Source organism: Dicentrarchus labrax, unplaced genomic scaffold, assembly GCF_905237075.1.
Source record: "Dicentrarchus labrax unplaced genomic scaffold, dlabrax2021, whole genome shotgun sequence".
Classification (NCBI taxonomy): domain Eukaryota; kingdom Metazoa; phylum Chordata; class Actinopteri; family Moronidae; genus Dicentrarchus; species Dicentrarchus labrax.
This window is the reverse complement of record NW_026136721.1, coordinates 22,968,363-22,989,896: the sequence shown is the minus strand read 5'-3', so window position 1 is coordinate 22,989,896 and position 21,534 is coordinate 22,968,363. Positions and strand designations below refer to the sequence as shown.

Sequence of the window (21,534 nt, the reverse complement as noted above, 5' to 3'; positions counted from 1 at the left end):
TGCCTGCTTTAAGCATTGAGTGAGTGGAAAACCTTGCAGGTTGTGTTGATGACAACTTACTTTTTGATGTAGTTTGCCTATTCTCATGATCATATTTAATTTTTTTTCCAGAAAATAAATGCTTTTAGATGTTACCATGCAGTGCATTTGTCTTGATCAGTGTTAATGAAGTGCAGTTTTTAAAAAGAAAAAAACAAGAACTTGATTTTCCACTTTTTTTAATCAAAGAAACATGACACTGTCACAATAAATAACCATGCTTTTTATACTGCTGATGCTTGCTTCCAAGGAAACAAGAGGAAAATAAGTCTCAATCCAGATGGAGAAACTGAGATGCAACAGCCCCTTTTTTTTTATGCTTCATCATCGTGCATTATTGTACATAGTGAGAACACCAGGGAGAAGGGGGCCTCTTTTAATTTTTTTGTCCTTTATTTTTCTTACAAAATATAGATCCAGCCATCAATGGTGCACTCTAGTGATAACGATACAGCTCTTTATCAAGAACCTGACTATTTACAAGTAACGGAGATAATGTGTGCATCCTACCTCTGACTATAAACTTTAACTTTTTATTTTTTGGCTCTGGCTGGAAACTGTTCTGTCAGTGGAGAGGGTGCACGATAACTCCATGTAGTACTGTAATATGCCACTGTGTTGGTAGGAGCTGAGCTGGAGGGCAAGTGAAAGATAGTTTCCAAAAACGCGCGCACACACAAAAAAAAAGGCCATGTGTGAGGATTCATTGACGGCCCACTTCTCTATATGCTAAGCATTTGTTCACAGTCCATGTACCTCAAACCAAAAAAAACACTGTGCGGGCCAGCTATCTGCTTCAAGGGACAACAGAGGAGATCCAGCCTCTTTTACTACTCATAAGACATCATTCAAAGACTACCTCGATAAGCATTTTATTTGGCTGCGTCGTAAAGCATGTTTGGGGAATATAGGATGTCGCCTACATACCTCTTAATATATGGCCAAAGTTTTGATTGAGTACTGCAGGATTTGATTAGTGATAAAGCTCTCCCTCTTAATGATTGACATCAAGACTGAGAGGGTGAGCGGATCATTAATCCATGGCTGAGAATAGAACGCGTATTGGTCGAAAAACAAAAAACCACAGCATTGCAAACTCAAATTGTTAATGACGTTCAGAACCACGCGTTTCTTCTCGAGGTGTGCTCTCCTGTTGGTGCCAGACGCATCTTTTCAGAGCAGAGGAGAACATTTTCCAGCAACAGAAAAAGGCTTTGGTTCCCTACGGATATCACGCCAAACTGGGTGCGCTGTAAGTTGTTTTGCTGAGCAGAAGTTCTTGCGTCTTTTTCCAAAGATTTGCAAGAGCCTTTGCGAGTTCCACAAGTCTGATGGGATGTTAAAAATCGACACCCCATCACCACATCATTTGGCCAAATAAGATAAAGGCAGCATAGAACATGCAAGGACAATAAAAGACACAAGGTTGGATTGTGGTGTAGCAGAAAAGGTAGCATGTAATGAACTTCATGGGCCTGAGCTGGCTGTCACCTCCTATGCCATTAGGGCCAGGATTTTGGCTTTGCCACCCCTAAAAATACCCCAAAAACTCAAAAACAAAAAAGGACACCAGCATATTCATAGGGATTTCTCATGGATCACAAAAGCATAAAAAGATATCCTCTTCATGTAAGTGTAAACTAGGCATAGTTTATATTTAAAATAATTTGTTTTACAATGCCTTGTAAGAAAAAAAAAAAGTATATCCCAATTGTATTTTCAAATTTACACACATCTATTTACAGATAACTGTTTTTCCTTCTGTGTGCAGATGTTTGAGGATGTCTGTGTGATCTTTTCTAATGTAACAGACATAAAACAAAAACATGTACATTCAAACCTCTGCAGATGATTGAAGCATCTATGATAAACTGTTCAAGAAAAATCCATTACACTGCTCCTGCAGAACACTATCCGGTCAAGTTACTAAAGTCCAGCTTGACCTTTACAGCATTAAATGTCCACATAAGAGAAAATAATCTGACATAAGGTCCAACTGGTTGCTCAAAGGGGTAAAATGGTGATGTACTGTGAGAGCAGTATGCAGGATTCCCTTTACATTTTACCCTGGAAAATCCACTAGGCAATGGCAGTTATTCAATTCTTTGCAATATTAAAGAGCAAAAATTAGTGAAAAAAATAAGTTTCAGAGCCCATATGACTAAAAAAGGCATGGAAGACAGGATGTATGAGTTTTTAGTGGCTTATTACAAGGATACACATTTTGTGTTAGTGGCAGAAGACACTCAGCATAATGGACAGATGGGGTCAGACAGGCAACAGGGTGGTGTGCATATTGGCGACTGCGGTGCTACCGGTGTTGAGTTTGTAGCGAACAAACTTGTTACAAAAGAAAGGCTCAGACTGCTGTGGTGAAACGGGCGATGGTAATGGTGGAATGGTGCCGGGGAGGAGCTGATGCTATGATGAAGGGAGTTCGGGATCCTCACACCTGGCTGGGTTTCAGTTGCTGAGGAGCAGCTCTGTCGCCGTTTCCACATCCCAAGATTTTGAAGACAAGGCCGCTATTACTGCATTCTGTATGAGAGGGGGAAATGGAAAACTTATTGTAATCTGTTCATCATTAGCGAGTTAATAAAAACTGAAAGATTAGTTTATAAGCTTATTCTTAATTCCGTTTGAATGAATTGTGCCTTGTTAAGAGTAAATCCTTTAACAACTCCTGCTAACACTATTTTCAATATTGATTTATCTACCGCTTATTTTCTGTTTAATCTATGAAATGTCAGAAAACACTAAAAACAATAACAATCATAAATTCCCAAGTTGACATCTTAATTAGTCTAGTTTCATCCAACCAACAGTCCCAAACACAAAAACACTGACCTTATCAAAGCCCATAGCACAGAGTTTGTCTATTTTGCGTGTGTAGTCGGGACTGGAGACAGGAGCGCCTGCATAGACGTGAGACCACAGCCTTGCGGTCTGTTTGAACATTTCTGGGTTCTGCTTATACTGAGGATGAGGGAGAGCCCAGTGAGTATGGTTAAATACAAAAACATTCTACAAAAGGTGAAGGCAGAGAGAGACAGACAGTGTTTAGATGCCTATGATGGTCTTTAGACCAACACTGGCCACATATGACAACAAACAAACATTGTTACCAAAATGCAATTCTCTTCTGTACTCTTCTGTTTACGTATTATCAGGTCAAAGCACACACAAACATCTCTCTAACCTGGTTTGCTACTACTGCATCCTGTGGATCGTCTGGTTCTGCTGCAGCTAGGAGAGCCTGTAGAGACAACAGCACCGTCCGCAGGGTCATAGCAGCGGCCCTGGGTGAGAAAGATTAAAAGTTGGGGCAGATAAGTGGAGGGTGTCTTAACTTGTGTTTGAAACAGTGGAGAGACACACTGGTACATCAAGTACAGTAGGTTCAGATATGTCTCACTCACCACTGGTCTTTTAAAATGTCCAGACATATCGCTCCTGTCACAGAACTGATATTAGGGTGCCAGATCTTAGAGATGAAACGCACCTGAGAAATAGATAGATAGATAGATATACTTTATTGATCCCAAGCTTGGAAATTGCAGTGTAGCAGCAGCATTACACACAGTAACAACACACAGACATATTAAAAAAAGCAAAATAAAATGCAATATAAAAAATGTATAAATAAGCGGCCTAATTGTAGTGCAAAAGAGAAGTGTGAGAGGTCATCTGGATAAATATTGTATGATTATACAGAAAAAGGAGGTAAATGTGGGTTACAATTCACACCGTTTCTGGCGTGGTAGCTGTCGCTTTAACGTCTCTGGGTGTATTAGGACATTGTGGGCAATGTAAGGAGTCAATGAGCAAAACTGCTTTATGGATTTTTGCATCAATGTGCCAAAGCACTTGATTTGTCATCAAGTATTTAATTCACCGGGTAAGCCAATAACAGACATTCCTCTGTGGTTATTTTTATTCCATACACAATTTCACAAACTTTGCAATATCGATATATATATAGTGATATATTAAAGTGAAATTATTAGCAATTGTTTGTCTATTGCCCCTACATTAGAGCTGTAATGTTTATATGAGATACAAAGATTCAGTTCCATGTTGACGAGTCAGTACCAATGTTTCTGTCTGTCCATCTGCGTAAAGGTGTGTCTGTGATTGCTCAACATTTCAGTGCCTCTCTGTTGATTTCAATCAGCATTAGACTCTCCCTTTCATTTTGGCACATAGATTGTCACTGTACATGTATTTACTGACAGACGACTATATAACTGGAGTCCAGGGCACACCTATGCACATGACACAATGTCACATGACAGAAACCTCACTGAGGTGTTTTCAGGCCAAAGTATCCTACTTTATATTAAAGCACTTCCGCTACTATATTCAGGTTCCTCAAAACAGGACTATGAACAATAACCAAAACAGAAACCAGATTATGATGTTTCAAAACTATGACGCTAGCGCTAATTTAAGAGTGAGAAAGAGGTTAAAGGACATACAGCAAGTACAGTACAGAAGTACACTGAAGCACATACCTTTGGTGGGTTAAAAGGATAGGTTTCTGGGATTTTTATTTCAAGCTGATATCTGCCTCCTTGAAAAATAAGGGGAAAAAACAACATGTTTTAGCATGAAAAGTCCTGTAGTCTTGTATCAACAATCTGATTTGGTGATTATAATGCAGGTGAGTGAGAATACCTTCATATGGTGTATCTGGAGGACCTGCTATCTCCCCCCTCAGCTCTGTGAAGTTCTCATCCACCAAATCTACTTTTATCTGGTTTTTACTTGTCTGTGGGTTGAGACAATAAATCAGAGACACAATAAATCAGTTCCCTTGTTGTCCTGACATGTCTCTGTTATATATGAAACCCCACACTTTTACTGACAACGTGAAGCCACGTACAAGGCGGCTGTTAAATCACTAACAAGTCTTATGTTCTATACAAAAAAAATAAAAAAACAAAAAAACAAAGTCGGGTTGTCACAGAGTTTTACAGGAAGTACGTTAGCAACACAGATAGCTTGCTAGTACAGCCAAGCTAACAAAAGTTAACCAGAAACCCACAATAACAAGACTTGACAGGTAGCAGGATGATCAAATACACACGTTTAAACTACCGCAACCCTTCCCTAGAGAAAGCAACAGCTGATTGACGGATTACGGGACGTGTTAACGATGAGTCGGTGAATGCTGTAGCACAACAACACCTGCTAATGCTAATGCTAACTGTGGATGATATGTCAACTAACGCTACCGTCAGCGAGCTACAAAGCCGCTAACCCGGACTGTCACGGACTAATTTGTGTTAGGAAACAGCCACGGCACCTTGTACGAGACGTGTGATATCAACACATACAAGGTGGGTTTATTTTAAGTAAGTAATGACCCAAATGTTTGCGGTATTGTGTGTTAAAAACAGAGGGCCTGTGAGTTGACCGAGCTGAATCCTCGGTGTTTCCTGAACACACCCACCTGACACTGACATGAAGCTAAAAGCTAACTTAAAGTTCTCCTGTTAAGGCCTGACCTGCTGCAACACAGGACCCCCCCTCCTCCTCCTCCTCCTCCTCCTCTCTCTCTTCTGTCACAACATACACTTTTACATTTTAACCGAGTTGTAAACAACAACCCGAAAAAAAAAAAAGGAAGGAGCTGAATCGAAGTTTTAATAATAACGTTTTAAAAAAGGCAGTAACGTTACCACACCTCCTCGCTTTTGAGAACTTCTTTAAACTCCCGCTTGATCCTTTGGACCGCGATGTTCGCCATGGCTCTGTGTGTGTGTGTGTGTGTGTGTGTGTGTGTGTGTGTGTGTGTGTGTGTGTGTGTGTGTGTGCTGAACTGCTGCTGCCTCTAAGCAAGACCCTGGGCCTCTCTCTTCTCCCTATGTTGTGTGTGTGTCTCTCTCTCTCTCTCTCTCTCTCTGTGTGTCTGCTCGGTGGATTTTCACACAGTTATGATGACCTCCTTTCACTTTCACCGTCTACCGTCTTCTTTTCACTCCAGAGGAAGCTCACCGATACCGTCGACAGCCAGCTCACACAGCGTCAGTCCGTCCAGAACATACACACACACACACACACACACACACACACACACACACACACACACACACACACACACACACACACACACACACACACACACACTGTGCATTTACATGGAGTAGAAACTGGAACTTTCATTAATGTCCTCTGGGTTTATGTTCTTTACAAACAAGCTTTCAGGACATTTCTGAGCATGTGCTGGACACATCTAAATTCTGGCACCTTCATTCACCTACATTTAATTGTGATGTGCTATTAGATTTAATTGTTTTGTTTTTATTTATTTTTTTAAGAGGGGAAAATATAAAAAAGCTGGTCAGGTTCAGCTATTTTTTTTTTTTTTGTTTACTCTTTATTTGACAGTGTCAGCTCAAAGTTAAACCTATTTCTACTGCTGCCATTCCTTACATACCGACTGACTCTTCAACTATTTACAGCACACACACACACACCACACACACACACACTTCACTTATCTCTGGCTCTTCAGCTTAGTCTGAGCATTTCATCGCTTTACATTTTAACTGCTTTCATGGCTCTGACATCAACAGATATTTAAGTTGCTTTCATATCTTAATAAGTGGCTGAGTGACAAGAATTTGTTAATTTTGGATTAATTAGACTTTTCAATGTATAAGAAAAAATATATAAACCATCTAAAATTACAGCACATTGTACTTTTTACTGACTGGCTGACTAAAAACACTGTAAAATGGAAGAAATTACAGCCTTCGTGGGCAAAAAAGTGTGGCTACAGTTTAATGAAATAAGGTTTTAGTTAAACAAACAAACTAAATGGCAACAAGTGAAAGTTCTGCATTCAAAAAAATCTTACTAAAGTCAGTCAAAATATTTATTATACAACTCAATGATCACTCTTATTGTTATATATATCATTTAGTATTATTAATGGGTTACTGTAATCAGCATTTATAAGTTGTATCTGGTGCAAGAGAGGCTGCTACTAATTGTGTGTATATATATATATATATATATATATATATATGTATATATATATACATACTGATGGGTAACGGATCATACTTTATAAATTGATGACATGTTTTGTATATAAAATTTAAATCTGCAAAGTAACTACAGTTGCCAAATATTTATAGTGGATTAAACATTTCTCTGCAATGTTTTTGGGGTAAAAGTATAAAGTAGCATAAAATGGAAATACTCAAGTACAATTTTATGGTAATTGTACATTTTTATGCTCAGTATTTGAGTAAATGAATGTAACATTCCTCCACTGTATATTTGGTTACACAACTGTACAGATGTTGGACACCAATGGCTGTGCCTCGGTCCATCTTCCTCTGTATGACTATAGGCAGCTCTGTTTGTTTACTATCCGGCCATTATAATCGTTCCCTACTGTGATTGGCTCACGGGCCCGCCCTTTAAACGTTTAGACCAATAAGAGACGTTTAAAGCGCCCCGTGCGTTCTGATCCCGCCTCCCCCCCTGCAGACATGTCTGTAGACGGCTTCTGTGGAGAACAACAGTGTCGCGGCGGTGCAGCCCAGGCCCTTTAAACACATCTAACGTTTCCTCTTCATCTACAAAGCTCAAGTAAGTCGCGTTTCGATGCCGATCTGTCTCTAATCACACGTTTATTATCAACAGCCGGGGGGAGGGAGGGGGAGACAACGCTGCGAGTTTTCTCTCGGCTCGCTCGCTAGGTTAGCAAGAAGCTAGTCGACCATTAAGCTGGAAAAATTAGTTCGAGAGCAATATTATGTGAATGCACTGAAAACTCAGCGGCTGGTTCATTAGATCATAGCTTCCGTTTTTTAAAATTGGCTTTCGGCGGGGTCGAGATCAAGTGGTCACTTCGATTGTTAGTCACTCCAGAAATATGCAGCCACCCACCCATGGAAAATATAACGTGTGCATGTTTTCATATAACTATTTCAACTCGGCTACAAGTGAGTTTGCAGCTGAGTCTGAGTCTGAGTCTGAGTAGTGTGTGTGTGTGTGTGTGTGTGTGTTGAGTTATTGTGCAGTGACAGTCACCCGTTTATCTAAAGTTTATACTTGAGCAGATCCGGTTTTTTGAGCAGAGTGGCCTCATAGGTAGAGTCAAACTTTTTTTATTTTTCATTTTATTGTGGTATAGACTAGAAGTATACTGATAAATGGGCCATGCTGATATGTCGGGCAATATTGGCTTATTGCAAATGTATTGCTTAAGGCTTATATTTATGTTATGTATGTAGTTTGCCAATAAATAACAAGAATTTGCATAACAGACTAACAGGGCTTAAACCCACCTTCATACATTATATGATTTGTAATAGTAAGGTTGTTTTTCAACTTAAAATTGTACTGCTCTGTGCATATCTATATATATATATATATATATATATAAGAAAATCAATGTCAGGGTTTTTGTATGAGAAATGTTTATCTATCAAATATTAACATTGCCTAAATAATCCAATATGTATTATACTAGTATAGACTTGGATAGCTTTGATAACCTGTTGCAGAAATCTGTGCATTTGATTGTATATTTGTTCCACAACTACTGCAAGTATTGTCTGTATGCCAGGCCATTTGATTATAAGTGAATCTTAATTTCTCAGAGTAATCATTTCTTGCTTTCACTCTATCTTGAGCAGGCGTTAGGTTCCCATTATGATCTCCACAAATCAGCTAAACTCGCTTACTTTTATGGACCAATTCATTTGCTGCATTTACTTATGATGGGACTCCTATTTAGTGTTATATTAAACAAAGGTGCACCATAAAGGTAACCCAGTTTAGAGTTTAAATGTTAAAATACATGAACAGTAAAATATTCCATATGTTTTTAATAAATGCGTAAATAGAGTAACAAAGATCTTGATTATTGTCAATACAATAAAGCCACAAAAGTTCTCGGTTAACTTTTATTTACATTATATATTTTGGCATTTCCTGGCCAAATGCAAACACAAATACAGTCAATCAGACAGCCCTCACTCTTAACAAACGTGTAGATTACCTGTAGCCAGGTGATTCAGCTAGAGAGTTTGCTGACTGTCCTTAACGGAGCAGTCTCCTCCCTCTATTCTGTGTGTGTCTGTGAGACAACAATAGAGCGCAGCATTGGGTTTCCCTCACTTGTTCATGTATGTCCTAGTTGCAGTACAGTCCTTTTTTTTGTCTGGTTCCTAGGTGGACACCTAGTGAGAAATGGCAGAGGGAGGCTTTGACCCTTGTGAGTGCATCTGCACCCATGAGTATGCTATGAGACGTCTCATCAACCTGGTAAGTCATGGAACATGGGGGGGGGTTTACCACCACTTGAAATCTTAAGTGGCAGAGTTGCGGTGCAGGGACAGGTCAAAGTATGCCAAGAATGCAGCATAAAGTAAAAATATCTCCTGCTGAAGTTGAGAACGAAGAGCAGAGAGATTAATGTGAGAAACAACTAGCAAGTAAATTAGAGTCTGTAGAGAAGGAAATGAAAAGCAGAGGAGTGTCACTGAGCCAACATATCCTGGTTCCTGTTTAGTGTTTGTCTTGAGAGGATATCAGTCCTGCCACACAAACGTTTCAGTTGCACTGTACTTGGCTCTTCTTAAAGGAAAGGGTGTTGTGAAAGAGGAGGTCAAAATTACTGAGAGAAACTACATTAAAGAGAGAATATAGCTTGTAATTATGATGTTTTCAGGTGAGCTCATTAGCTCTTGTCGTACAGGTGTAACTTGCATGGCGCCCGGCGGTTGGTTCAAAGCTGGAAGCCTCCCTGGGGGTTTTCTGATTTGCTTGCAGTAGGAAAGGGTGTTGTCAAAATAACTAAAGAATTTGCGCAGCATTTGCGAGTGCTGCAGTATATTTTAGGAGGCAGGCAGAGTTCCGGTTGTTGGTTTGTTGGTTTGCTCAATGTAACAAGGAAAGTGAATCAAGAAGTTTTATCAGCAATACCTTTCATAGATCACCTGTATTTTCTTTCTCCCTGTATGAGGGCAGTGGTCACCAGAGTAAATACGTTATCTGTCATAGAGAGGAGGAAGAATGAATTAATGAATATTATTTTTCCTTTTATTACATCTACTTTGTTCGTTCTGTAATTTCTCTTTCAGCTCAGGCAATCTCAGTCCTACTGCACAGACACAGACTGCCCTCAGGAATGTATGTATGACCACATTAGACCTTTTTATGTTGTGTTTTTTTTTTTTTATCATAGTGTCTTATCACGTGGAAGCGTGGCTGCACTCCAAGCATGATCTCAAATCAGGAATGTCGATCATATGTGTGAAGTGCAAATATGTGTTTGTTTTCAGTGCCAGGTCCTAGTGGTCCAGTTGGTGGAGGAGGTGATCTGACGCTCCCCATGGTTGTGATGGGATGGATGGTGCTTGCTCTGCTCCTGTTCCTGTTGCGCCCATCCAGTCTCAGGGGTCCCCGTCCCACAGGCAAACCTCCTGGACCGCACAACGTCAGTATTATTGATCACACTCCCGCCTACGCAACACTAACGTTTTAAATATTGGTACAGTTCTGCCTTCATTCACATTGACATTTTACAACAAAATAGAAGTAAATTATACAGTGAAGATAGAATTTCACGTTTTGATCATTTAGTCAGATTAAATTTGAAAAATGTCACCATTTGATAAAGCTTTAGTTGTGGATTTAGAAAAAAAGAGGAAACAAAAGAGAGAATCAATGTGGTTAGCTAAGATGGTAACTAATTTGCTGCATGCTATGTATTTGGCCTATGTCTTGTAAATTGGAACAGTTTACTGCCTTGTTTTTAAAGATGAAATATTGAGAAATATTGCAGAAAAATTTATTCACATGCCTGAATTAGTAAAAAAAGTAAAAACACAGCTTGTACTTGACTTTGTGGTCACGTTGTGGTAGTGACACACTCAGCCTACAAAAATAGATGACTGACATTGCTCTTATAGTTGATCATATATTGCCATGTAGTTTATGGGCTCAGTCGTGCGGTTAGGTACCACAAAAGCCTGTGGATTATTTGTTCTTTTTTTAAGTCAATGTTATTGCTGTTGTGCGTCACATTTTATTCTTTTATTGGCCCTTTTTCACAGCAGACATTTTGACCTGCCACAGTAGGAAAAGCACAGGTGTTACTTGTAACATTAACAATGGCTCTGTTCTGTCCAAGTGTCCCAGTGAGTCATGACAGTGAGCCAGTATGCACAGTACCAGGACCTTGAAACTGAAACCTTAAAATGGAATTCAGCCAACATCAATTTTATTATTTGCACATTGGCTTTTACTTTCACATGTCAAAATGTCCTTTTAAAACATGCCTAAAGTTCCCATTGCTGTCATGGCCAGAGATAGGCTTAGGTTATATTGCAATATTGTATCAACATTTTTCTTTTTTTTGTTTGATTTTGTAATCACTGTGTATTTTTTTTTATTTGTTTTAGACCAGTCTAATTCAATAATGGTCAAATCAGGTTACAGCAAGCAGCAGCCAAATGCAGAAATCATTTACGCAGTTGCTATGTTTGAAGGTTGCTAAGTCAACATTTGTGAAAGATGAGCTGTCCTCTCCCAAAATTAGGAACCAGAAACTAAACGTTTACTCTGTTGTGTATTGGAGCTGTACTTTACAGTTTTTTTTTTTTTTTTTTTACAGTTGCTAGAAAGTGTACCAATACCAAAAATATTTTGGTAATATTAAGGTCCAGTGTGTAACATTTAGGATAATCCACTGTCAGAAATTAATATATTAATATTCATAGGTAGGTTTTCATTAGTGTATAATCACCTGAATATAGGAATTGTTGTGTTTTCATTTTCATTCCCTTTTTGTCAAATACAGACTCAAGCAGTGCTCACTTAGTTACAATCTGCAACTCCACCACTAGATGCCACTAAATCCTACACACTGGACCTTTTTAACCCAGCATCAAATCTACATTTTAAAATGCATTACATGTCATAACTCTGTCAAAACCTGACAAACACAACTTGGTACCAAATCATTCTTTCAAAAGACCCATGTTTTCTGTCCAAGTGGAACATGGATTCAATCATAGCACAGCTACTTTCAAAATACACAGTTGATGGCAGTTCTTTGACTGTAAACAACATTTTTAGTTGAGTGTCAAATGTTTGCATTTATAACAACATACTGTCTAAAAGTGAATAAGTCATCTACATATTTTAGAATGCAGAGTAAAAAAAAAAGGCGACATAATTTCTGCAGTAAAAGCTTGAATAGCAACATGAAATTACTGCCAACATACATGGTCTTTGGTTCCAAATGTGTAAAAATAAATACACATGTATACGATCAGTGACAACGGCTCTTACAGTCCTTTGAACACCAGCATGCATTCTTACTCCTCTCCGTCTATCTCTCCTTGTCCTGGTCCATCCACTCCTCCTTTTAAATTATTTTTTTTTCTCTCTCTGCTCCTCTGTGTTGTTCTGTACCCACACTGATGAAAAACAAATCCAAAATGTCCCCTCTTAACGGTATATGTCCATGTAACAGAAATAACTTCATCCCCTGACTGTGTCTCCTGTTGAGATTAGAATTGGCTATGGTTGAGCTATTTTACACAACTTACTGTAAATCAACTATTTCTCAATTCAGTGTCAAACATTTGTGTGTATGTGGATACAACCAAATGTCTTGTATGTCGAAATCTCACCGCATTAGTTTCAGGATGTGCTCCCCAATTATGTCCCTTTTTTTTCTTCTACTGTAAAAATTTAATATCATCTTGTCTTGGTTTACAGAGAGGGGGAAGAGAGCCTCCAGCACCACCTGTTGACTAGCAACGGAGCCAGAGAGCCAGCATTCACACACCTGCTCTGACTGGAGCTGCACAGTTAGCTCTTTACTGTGACCAGGACGGTGCCATCTCCCTGTCAAACTCCATTCAAATTTCTTTTGCTTTTTTTCCCTTTTCTAATGCCATTATGTTTTTGGGTGGACCTATCTATGATTTCTGTTACTAGAGCCCAACTGATGCTGGATCAGTGAGCCCAATACAGATATAATTAACAGTTATAAAAAAAAGTTCAATTTCTTTCTTTTGTTGCATAAACATACAACATAAACAAAACCTTTTGATTAGGAAATGCAATGGGGAGGGGGTAGCGGAGAGTTTAAATGTCCTGTTGCGGTGGTTGCTGAGTGACGAGGCGGGGTGGGTTCATCAGACTCTGAAACATTCCACTCTTTCCACTTTTACAACAGTGCCAGTAATGATGTCATATCACATAATGTCACATATTTAAAACCAGCTGAGCAATTACATGTAACGAATTTATATGGTTAAATTCAATTCTGAATTAGGATTTGGTGTACAGTAACACGGCATAGGGGGTTTTAATGCAGTGAATTTATCTTCTGTGTTTACATCCAGGCCTCAGTTAGATTACATACTCGCCCCCTGCCAGCAAATAGTCCGGTCCTCTTATATTAACTCTGCGTCTCTCCCTTTATGTAACAGTGGGTTTGGTTACTGTAGTAACAGATCTGACAGATCTTTTAAGAGTCTGTTTAGAGGTTTTAGACAATTTGACAGTTGAATGCTCACATTTCGACTGTGCGTCGTCATTGTAAAACAATATATTCCGTATAAGCAAAATAAGTTTTAATCATGTTGAGATGATTCCGTGTACTGTAATTGTTTTGTAGTTAAAAGACGAAAATGTATACTGACGTATTCGTAGCCGAGAATCATATTTTATTAGCACTTTTATTGTGGTATGTTGGCTCCTTTTTTTTTTTTTTTTTTTTTTGAGGGTGTATTGTATTGATTCAGCTGTCTAAATGATGGCCTGGTGGAGATGAGGGCATGTTCTTACTACTTATTGAGAATCATAGCAGTCTGATATTAATGGCAGCAATCAAAGTTTCTTCGTCACAACTTCTGTGTGATGCTGTTCCAAACCAATGAAAAGGAACGGTGCAGACGAAACATGTACAACCAAACAGGTACATTTTCAAAACAGTGCCAATGTGAATTTATAGTTCTGATCTCGATGATCATTTGTAGAACAACCTCTTGTGAAAGAACAGCAATATTTATCGTCATTTTTATTTTAAATTTGTAATGTGAAGAAGACGAGGGAATGATCTCCTTGTTTTCTTATTACTGTGGTTTATAATAGAGGGTTCTTTTCTTTATATCTAAATCATTTTACAAGAGGTTTATCAGCTAGATTAAAGGTTTAAATGCAACTGATGAACAGAAACAATAGAAACCAACCCCTAATGCTGACAAGGTTTTATTCCTTAACCGTGTATGTAAATGTGGGTAGGTGTGTATAACACAGCACAACAGCAACACAAACTCCAGCCTCAAAGTGACTGAGAAAAAATCAACCCAGCTTTGATCAAATCTCAAGAAAATAGGAACATTATAATAAATGGTATGTCTATTGATGGTTACTGGATTGCAGTACATGGTAGTGGGTTTCCTGAGTTGCTAGTACTGACTGTATCTTTGTCATGCCCCTATCATGGAAACATGGCTTTTAAAGTGTATCTGGGCCTTGTTTATATTCCAGGGTACCTGTAATATCAGAAATTACATGGATTAGTCTTAAAATTGAAGGGTCTTTTTTTTGAATACTTTGTGTAAGAACATGGAGATGATCTGTAACAACTGTGGGTGTGAGTTCATCCCAACAGTCTTCAGTAGCTGGCTCGTTTCCATATCAACGAATGTTCTGAGATTTTTGTTTACTATATCGTTGTAGACTTGCTCGGGAGATGGCAGGGAAGAGTTATAAAGGAGAAAGTTAAGCAAACCATATGTAGTTGCGTATAATTAACTGGGATGCCGTACTAGATTGTTGAGATGAACTAGTGGACTATCTGGCACCACAGGAGACCTTGATTTACACTGTTTCTGTCTCAGAGAAAAAGGGCTTCAACTATGCACTTTTCCTATAACAAAACAAAAAATAAAAATAATTCAGTCTTACTGCCTGGCTGTGTTTTGTTGTTATTAACTGGAACACCTGCAGTACTGCATATACTGAGTGTTTTATTAATTGTTATTAACATTTCACCACATGAATGCAACAAAACAATATAAGTAAGTAACATTTTTCTGCTGCTGCTCATATTGTGATTTAAAGACATAGCTCTTGATTACATGACTCGATTAATTTAAAATAGACAACTCAGAAATACTAATGCTGTAATTATAAGGTTGAATTTATCTTGTTACTTAATTAAAACTTGCACATACAATACTCAGCTCTTCATTATAATTGAACAATAAAAGAAGTTCTACAGTTTAACAACACATGCTGTAAACATACAAGGCAGCACAAGTTAGTACAGCAGTAGTCAGACACATAGCAAGAAAATGTATGTTTAAAATGCAGATTAGAGAACGCTATGTACACCATATTTTGTATATATTTGTGCTTTCTCTTATTTTGAGCTTTCTCAGTGTAGTAAAACAAAATAAACACCCGGTCCGACGGTGTTTGCTTGTTTCAGTCTCCTTAAATCTTTTTGGTTAATCCTCTGAGCATGCGCAGTGTTGAAACGGAACCGTCCTCCACGTTTCCAAGGGTTACCATCAACAAGTCAGTTAGCCCCACTGAAGCTAATACCAGCGTGCATTAAGGTTGTACCATTTACGAACAGCTGTATGGTGTGCATTGAACCAGAAAACAATCATGTTGCTATCTGACTTTACATAATGGTACTGCAGTTATATTGGCAGCACAGGAAGTCTAGTAGCTACGATAAGCTACAGTGAACTTAGCGAACAGCTAGCTGGCATGCTAATGCCAATGAACGCAATCAGAAGAAACTGCTATTAGTTTTTACAATGACAAATCAGGACTTCGGGACGCTGGCTTACAAGAAAAGCCCGAAAACATCGAAAAGGACAACTTTTCAGGTAAAAGCTTTTAAGTATATGTTACCAAATGAGAAGTGTTTAACCCACAGCACTCTGGAGACAGTCCTCGGGTGTCTGATCAACCTCAAATTGTGTCCTTATAGGATGAACTTCAGGCTGCTGTCTCTGCCAGGGCAAGCAAAACAAAAAAAGACAAATTCTCTTACTCTGATGACTTCCATGAAGACGAAGATGGTAAGATGGCAGCAGAGCATGAACATGTCTAACTTATAAAACTGGCTTTTACATGAGAGTTGTTGATCTCTTTAGTGCCTTTGTTTATGTTGTAACAGTGGTCTGTATCACCACTATCTGTGTCTAATGATAGTTGAAGATGAAGGTTTTTTATTGTCTTCTCCTAAGCAGTTATGTATCCATCCTTTCACATCATTTTGTGCAAGTTACTTTGTACTTTAATGCATATATCTGTGATTCACAGTGAAAATGCATCACACACATTACAGTGATTCCTAACCAGGGGTACTTGTATGCAGTTGCCAGGGGGGATTGTGAAGTAGCTCACCTTATTTGTAAAAAAAAAAATTATGATTTGGTAAAAAAAAAAAACAGTCACAATCTAGAACTATATATAGCTAAAAGTAATGGATAAATGGTTAAAAATGTCTAACTTCTGCACCTTCAAATGATTGTAGTACAAATGTAACTTGTAACTGTAAATGTTATTAGTAAATGTAACAGAACTTACTGAAACTAAAGAAAGGTACCGACCATAAATACTGCAGATTCCAGGCCCACAATGTTAATATGGTGAAGGCTTTATATAACTGCTTTGCAGAAGAAAATGACAGATGGCAACAACAATAACAGCAGTGCATCAATAGAACAGACCATATGGCTGAAACAGGCACACAGTACTCTCTCTAGCGGATGTCAGTGTTTGGATAACCTTGAGTTTAGATTGTTTTGTTGAATAGATACCGTTTAATGGTTGGTCCTGTCTTGTCATTTTACAGATTTTTTGAATGAGCTCCTCAAATCAAGAAGAAAGAAGGCTGGCACATTAAAGGCAGGGAAGAGTAAAGCCAAAATCAACGACTTTGAGATTTCAGATGACGAAGGCAAACATGGCAGGACGAAGAGAGTTTCATTTCTGAAAACCCAGAGGATCAGCTCTCCCTCAGGAGACGTCGCGGTATCAGAGTCACGTGAAAACGAGCCGCCTGACTCTTCCATCGGTCAGCACAACGATTATAATACCTCATTTTCCTCACAACATTCCACAAATGTCAGTGAAGATAACATCCGATTTAAAAACAGTGATGGGGAGACTACCGATCCTCAAATCACGAGAGAGAGCTCAGATAAGTCTCTGTCATACCAAACATCAGATGATACTCTCCTGGACATGCCTCTACCTTTACCATCTGATAGCAGCGTGATAGAAACTCCAGGTCCTGAGGAGAAGAGCAACTCTGTCCTGGAAGAAAGCTCAGAGACTCCACAGTTATCAGAAACTTACATCAACCACGTGTCCTCAGCAGGTCTGTTTACACTGTTTCATGTACAAGTCACAAAGGGCACATATCATGTTACTTACTAACTCTTGTTATCCAGATAGCGCTACAGAAAGGGAGCCACCCAGGCCTAAACCGAGGCAAAGGACTCTTGGATTAAACCTTCACGCCACAGAGAAGATAGCTGAAGATGCTGAAGATGCTGAAGAATCTCAGGATCTCAGCAGGCCCCCGACCTCCTCTGCCTCCATTCCCCTCTCCACTGGCACATCCAGCAACATCACTGTAAGGAGCTGCAGTCCACACGTGTCTCGTTACTAACATTTTCTATTGCAGTTGGTAAAAAGACACATTCTCTAAATGGAGCACATGCTTGTTCTGTTGTTTCATCACGTAGTGGACAGATGGAGATCATGCAGGTTCGTGTAGCCTCAGCAAAACCTCTTCAAGCAAGAGTGAACAGTCGCAGCTCTTCACTAAGTCCATGGTTGATACTGAATCCAGAGGTAACAACTGGCATGTTCAGCACATACATGTATTTTATTGTATTTTTAACTCATTAATCCTCCTTTTATTTAATTGTATTGTTTTAGATGGCTTTATATCAGATGAAAGCAAAAAGCAGGGGAGACAGTACTCCACGTCATTTGAAGAGTTTAATGTAAGTCATTTATTCAGGTGTGGCTGTGATAGTCTTATGTTAGAAGCATGCTCTGCCTCTTATTTCGATTATTTTTAATCTCATTGTGTAATATTTTCTTTCAGCAAGACTCATCTCAACAAGATCACTCAGATCAACTCTCTAATGAAAAATCATTTGATACCAGGTAGGTAAACAAGCTGCAACAATAGATATGTAAGGCTTTGTGGATATAACCGGATAGTAACTTAACGGACCATCCTTTAATTTAAATTAGGACATCAAGTTCTCACTCTAAGACCACTCAGAGATCGCACAGTGCGTGTTCCAGGAAAGTGGAATCAAGGTATTTGGGATCTCTCAAAGTTCTGGATCGTAAAGTCTCACTACAAGAGTCTCAGCCGCAAGCAGCAGATGCACTCAGAGCTGCCATTTACCAGGTCAGTGTCATAATGAGCCTATGTTGTCCTTGGACTTCAAAGGTGGGGTAAGCTATTCTGGAGAGATCCAATAGCATGACAAATACCATGATTTAGTGTGAATGACGCACCAAATAATGTACCTAACGTTAGCTGTGTTGTTAGTTTGCAAACATTTGCTAAAGTTGCTGCTGCAAAGCTAAGATGCAGAGAGGATTAGACAGTTTTACAGAGCCAGCACACCACTAACATGTACTCCTAACAGGAATGGCTTCAAAAGAAAAAGGAAAAGTCAAGAGAGAACATGCAACAGAAGAAGAAAGAAGAAACCTTGAAAGAAAAAAAGAAAAGGGTGAATAATCTGTTTTGAAATTGGAAATACAGTACAACAGTAATACAATACTTATATACGGCTGTTGCCTGTGGTCTTTCAAAAACCAGGAACAAGAAGCTAAAAAGGAAGATGCTGTTGCATCATATGAGGCTTGGAAAGAAAAGAAAGCGGAGAGTCTCAAAGCAAAAGCCAAAGAAAAGCAAGAAATTATCCAAAAAGAGAAAAGAGCGATTGAAGAGAAAGAGGAAAAAAAGCAATCTGCTAAACAGGTATATTGATGATTTATGGTGCATTATTCTGAAAGATATGATAAGCACTTCTGTTTGAAGATGTAATGTTAATCAGTAATGTTATAAACCTTACAGGTGTTTGAACAGTGGAAACGTGAGCATGATCATCTACTCAAAGAAAAGTACAGAAAAGAAAGAGAAGCTCAAAGTAAAATTGAGTTAGAAAAACAAGAAAAGGAGGAAGAAAGAAAAAGAGACAGCAAATCGGCTTTTTCTAACTGGTGGGTGTAAATCATTGACATTTTGATGTATTGTTTGTTTATTTAAATGGTTATGAAACATGACCTCTCTCTGAGCACTGACCTCTTGTGATACTAGTGTCTCTTGCATTTGTAGAAGAGGTGCATACATTTCTTCATAAAATTGTCCTACTTAGTAATGAGTAATGAAAGTAAAGTGTTCACACCTTCACAAAATAGAGGTAGTGCATTTCAAATGAACAGTTGAACACCAAACAGTGCTGTTGAAATGATCAACCACTAGATGGCGCCCAAAACTGGATGTTTAGTCATGTTTCATCCCCTGTATCTCTATCACAGAAACATCAACAGTTAACTCTCTTCTAAAACGTTTTTTTTTTCTTCTTGAACTGTGAAGGCATGAAAAGAAGAAAGATGTTATCCAAGAAAAAGTCACAATAGAGCGTAAAGAATTCCAAAATAAAGCAGAGGAGGAACGATACATGAAAGAAGAGAAAGATAAAATAGCTTTAGAGATGTATGAGAACTGGCTGGTAAGTAGAATAACTTAAAGCTTGTATTTATTTCTTTGTTGTTTCTTTATCATCCTATTGTGTGAACTCTTGGTGGTGATTTCTTCCACAATGCTGACGGTTAATATCTCTTATTATTGATTCCAACAGGCACGGAAAGAGCTGGAGCAGAAGAGACAAAGAGAAGAAAGACGAATACAAGCGATACTCCAAGACAGTCCACCTCCACCATGGAGTCCCCCTAATAAAACTATACCATTTAGAAAATAACATTTGAATTGTAACATACCATCCTGACGATATCTGTGGGTCGTGTGTTACATTTGAAGTTATACGTTTTGTACTTTATGTTTTACCCAAAGTGTGTTTTAAACATAGTTGATGACAGCTGTTAAATTATATTCTTTTGTATTAGCCAGCAGCTCTAGTGTGAGTTTATATTTTTATAATTTTGACACAAGAAATGTGTGATTACTTGCAATAACGAAACCCTTTTTATAAATGCGGTGGTCTCTTCTTACCATGTTATACATCCGAATGCAAAGCAGCAATAAGAAAATAATATTTACATAAAAAGGCTAATGTAATTAAACTACTAATGTTTATTGTTGAACTACTGTTTATTTTTGTGTTTAGATTACAAAGACGTCCCAAAAACATCACATAATCTTTGAAACTGATTAACAGCTTGAATTTTATGTTAAACATATATTTTATTTTAATTGGTGGATTTATTTTATTATTTAAAATGCTGGTCATTTTAGCATGTCACCTTTTTTCTGTTTTTATTCATTTTCATTGTCCATCATTCGCAACATATAGTTTTAAATTTAAAAGTAGTATTTAAGATGCAACAACATAATACATTTCTTCCCACCAGCACGAGGGTGACACTTTGAACAAGTTTCTACAGAGAGAAATATCTTGGATTTAGACACAGTGAAACCTGTTGGTCTTAATGAATGAGTGCTGTTCAGTAATTTTTATGACCTGCTGTTAGGTCTGCTCCTAGTCTATTATCCAATAAAAGACTCTTTCACAAAGCTCTGAAAATGTTCTGATCCTACTTCCTATGTCAATTCTTTCTGACTCTACCGATGCATGTGGAAATGTAAGACACATGTATCCGAACATTGGGGGAAGATTTTGCAAGTTTTACAAAAAAAATTGTTACAAACACTCTTTTTGCATAGGAAACATACAAAGAGCTTATGATATGTGATGTTTTATTATAAATTAAACAACCCAATAGTAGTACAACTGAAGATTAGTCGATTAATCAATTATTCGATTGACAGAAAATAATCTTTTGAGTAATTTTGCAGCCTTGCAAATTTGATGATTTGATGCTTTTCCATTTATTTATTTTAATGATTTCAATTCTTAAACATTTTGAACTTTGTAATATTGGTTGGACAGAACAAGCATTGTTAAGGTGTCACTTGTGACTGATATTTCCATAATGAAAATAATCATTTCAGGCCTAACAAAACAAAATAGTTGAACATGAGCTTCACCTAAACAAACCACAACAGTAAAATCCTTCTTTTACATAAATACATAAATAATAATATACTATAATATAATGTTGTTGCTGTTTTACTACTTTTACTTTTTATACTGAGTATTTTCCTGATTATTCTTACATACTTTTACTAAAAGTAACATTTTCAAAGCAGGACTTTTACTTGTGACAAAGTATTTTTTACAGCGTCATATTAGTACCTATACT

General features: G+C 38.0%; 3 protein-coding genes across 4 annotated transcripts; 2 read left to right on the top strand and 1 right to left on the bottom strand.

Moving 5' to 3' along the window:
• Positions 1 to 201: 201 nt before the first annotated feature.
• On the bottom strand, positions 202 to 6,085 carry ube2kb (ubiquitin-conjugating enzyme E2Kb (UBC1 homolog, yeast)). The gene is made up of 7 exons (XM_051386707.1): positions 5,729 to 6,085; positions 4,717 to 4,810; positions 4,554 to 4,612; positions 3,459 to 3,541; positions 3,239 to 3,338; positions 2,887 to 3,015; positions 202 to 2,577 (listed from the first exon to the last, which is right to left on the bottom strand). The coding sequence occupies exons 1-7, from the start codon at positions 5,789 to 5,791 to the stop codon at positions 2,503 to 2,505; spliced, it is 603 nt and encodes a 200-aa protein (XP_051242667.1). The 5' UTR covers positions 5,792 to 6,085; the 3' UTR covers positions 202 to 2,502.
• On the top strand, positions 5,069 to 14,996 carry smim14 (small integral membrane protein 14). 2 transcript variants are annotated; one of them, XM_051386710.1, is made up of 5 exons: positions 5,069 to 5,381; positions 9,238 to 9,330; positions 10,149 to 10,197; positions 10,350 to 10,504; positions 12,796 to 14,996. In XM_051386710.1, exons 2-5 carry the CDS (start codon positions 9,256 to 9,258, stop codon positions 12,832 to 12,834), a joined length of 318 nt encoding a protein of 105 aa, XP_051242670.1. In that variant the 5' UTR covers positions 5,069 to 5,381; positions 9,238 to 9,255; the 3' UTR covers positions 12,835 to 14,996. The 2 variants fall into 2 exon arrangements, with proteins under 2 accessions (XP_051242670.1, XP_051242669.1); XM_051386709.1 differs by lacking the exon at positions 5,069 to 5,381 and adding an exon at positions 7,480 to 7,647.
• Positions 14,997 to 15,576: 580 nt separating this feature from the next.
• On the top strand, positions 15,577 to 20,845 carry map9 (microtubule-associated protein 9). The gene is made up of 13 exons (XM_051386706.1): positions 15,577 to 15,932; positions 16,037 to 16,127; positions 16,907 to 17,434; positions 17,508 to 17,692; positions 17,805 to 17,913; positions 18,001 to 18,068; positions 18,173 to 18,234; positions 18,325 to 18,487; positions 18,732 to 18,818; positions 18,908 to 19,069; positions 19,166 to 19,311; positions 19,688 to 19,823; positions 19,953 to 20,845. The coding sequence occupies exons 1-13, from the start codon at positions 15,861 to 15,863 to the stop codon at positions 20,070 to 20,072; spliced, it is 1,929 nt and encodes a 642-aa protein (XP_051242666.1). The 5' UTR covers positions 15,577 to 15,860; the 3' UTR covers positions 20,073 to 20,845.
• The last annotated feature ends 689 nt before the right edge of the window (positions 20,846 to 21,534 follow it).

Excerpts from the sequence above, each read along its gene's own strand:
- ube2kb (XM_051386707.1), bottom strand. The coding sequence starts at position 5,791 with ATGGCGAACATCGCGGTCCAAAGGATCAAGCGGGAGTTTAAAGAAGTT. Across the intron at positions 3,339-3,458 it reads GACATTTTAAAAGACCAGTG|GGCCGCTGCTATGACCCTGC; the intron begins GTGAGTGAGACA and ends TTTCTCACCCAG. Across the intron at positions 2,578-2,886 it reads GTGCTATGGGCTTTGATAAG|AATGCAGTAATAGCGGCCTT; the intron begins GTCAGTGTTTTT and ends CCTCTCATACAG.
- smim14 (XM_051386710.1), top strand. The coding sequence starts at position 9,256 with ATGGCAGAGGGAGGCTTTGACCCTTGTGAGTGCATCTGCACCCATGAG. Across the intron at positions 9,331-10,148 it reads TGAGACGTCTCATCAACCTG|CTCAGGCAATCTCAGTCCTA; the intron begins GTAAGTCATGGA and ends TTTCTCTTTCAG. Across the intron at positions 10,198-10,349 it reads CACAGACTGCCCTCAGGAAT|TGCCAGGTCCTAGTGGTCCA; the intron begins GTATGTATGACC and ends GTTTGTTTTCAG.
- map9 (XM_051386706.1), top strand. The coding sequence starts at position 15,861 with ATGACAAATCAGGACTTCGGGACGCTGGCTTACAAGAAAAGCCCGAAA. Across the intron at positions 17,914-18,000 it reads GGTTGATACTGAATCCAGAG|ATGGCTTTATATCAGATGAA; the intron begins GTAACAACTGGC and ends GTATTGTTTTAG. Across the intron at positions 19,312-19,687 it reads AAATCGGCTTTTTCTAACTG|GCATGAAAAGAAGAAAGATG; the intron begins GTGGGTGTAAAT and ends TGAACTGTGAAG.